This window comes from Puntigrus tetrazona, chromosome 15 (genome assembly GCF_018831695.1).
Source record: "Puntigrus tetrazona isolate hp1 chromosome 15, ASM1883169v1, whole genome shotgun sequence".
NCBI lineage: Eukaryota > Metazoa > Chordata > Actinopteri > Cypriniformes > Cyprinidae > Puntigrus > Puntigrus tetrazona.
Genome location: NC_056713.1, coordinates 17,016,255 through 17,017,521, shown reverse-complemented (window position 1 = coordinate 17,017,521; position 1,267 = coordinate 17,016,255). Strand labels below are relative to the sequence as shown.

The 1,267-nt window shown below is 37.3% G+C and overlaps 1 protein-coding gene across 1 annotated transcript in view; it reads right to left on the bottom strand.

The window, feature by feature from the left end:
• Positions 1 to 242: 242 nt before the first annotated feature.
• Positions 243 to 1,267, bottom strand: part of LOC122358381 (serine/threonine-protein kinase NLK-like) — a 25,485-nt gene continuing 24,460 nt past the window's right edge. Inside the window, exon 10 of the mRNA XM_043258176.1 lies at positions 243 to 366. Within this exon, the coding sequence (XP_043114111.1) occupies positions 269 to 366 (98 nt within the window). The 3' untranslated portion in view covers positions 243 to 268. The remainder of the gene's footprint in view (positions 367 to 1,267) is intronic.

The window sequence follows — 1,267 nt, the reverse complement described above, 5'->3', positions numbered from 1 at the left end:
ACCAAAAAAAGGAAATTTTTGCATTACAATATTATATATATATATATAAAAAAAGAACATTTAAAGTCATCTGCCATAATTGTCAGAAGCTTTTGTAATGTTAAAAATATCATTCTCGCTTCTGAAATGTACAATAACAATATTAAGTAAATATTATTTAGCTGTACTAGTTATTTGAATAAATGATGACTTATATATTGTCACAATGAAAAAAAAAAGCGCTCCTAAATACAGGTCTAATATATTTAAACAATTTCTTTCGGCGGCCTCACCTGATAAAGCTTTTGAAGGCAGCTGATTGGGGGTTGATACAGAGCGGTACCCGATTCCCCTTCTGCTGCTCCAGGATGAACTGATGAATGATCTCTGAGTGGGGAACAAAAGTGGAGAGATGGTGAGAAATAAGGACTAAAATACAGTTTACAAGTTATGTACCATCAAAGAACAGTTCGCCAAACAATTAATACATCTCTCCTGTGTTCATTTTAAGTAAAAACAGGTTTCAAATGATATGAGAGTGAGTACGTGATGACAATATTTTTATTTTTAGATCACAAAAGAACATTGTTTTGTGTATTTGTTGTTATGCAATTTATTTATGGGGTTTAAGTTACAAAAAAAACATGAAACGGGTCAATTCAACAAAGCTCAACAATTCTAAAAAAGCGAGGTGTGCTGTGATTGGCCAACTATCCGGTGCGTTGTGATTTGCAGAATTCCTGCAAGCGTCTGATGGGAATGTTATGCCCTTTACCATAACGAGTTGCCGTGTTCCAGCGCTATGACACAAAAACGGCAAAAGCCACTACAAATGAGGCATTTGTTGCATCCAGTGGGCATGTAATTACTGTTTATAATGACTTAGTACTGCCTTTTTACGCGTCTCGTTGCATCCAGCCTCACCATGCCTGCATTTGTGATCTGAGGAATTACAAACAACAAGCACTAGCCTTCATTGCTCAACTGCACATACACTTCACTGCACATATAAAAGTAGATTCACTGTCACGACGAAACAGCGTCTCCAGAACATGGCGCCTGCAGCAACACTACAGCGAGAATAATAGTTCCACTCTTCTTTGTGTAAACATCTGGGTGAAAATAAACCCACTCCGTGACGTACATAAGTTGGGGGGGGTGTTTAAATGAGGCGTTTTAGGGGGGTGTGGACGAGTCATAACTTTTATAAAGAATATCTCTTCGGTTTAGAGACTTTAGGGATCTTGTCTCAGCACTAACAGCTTAGGAAACTTGAAATTGCATTATA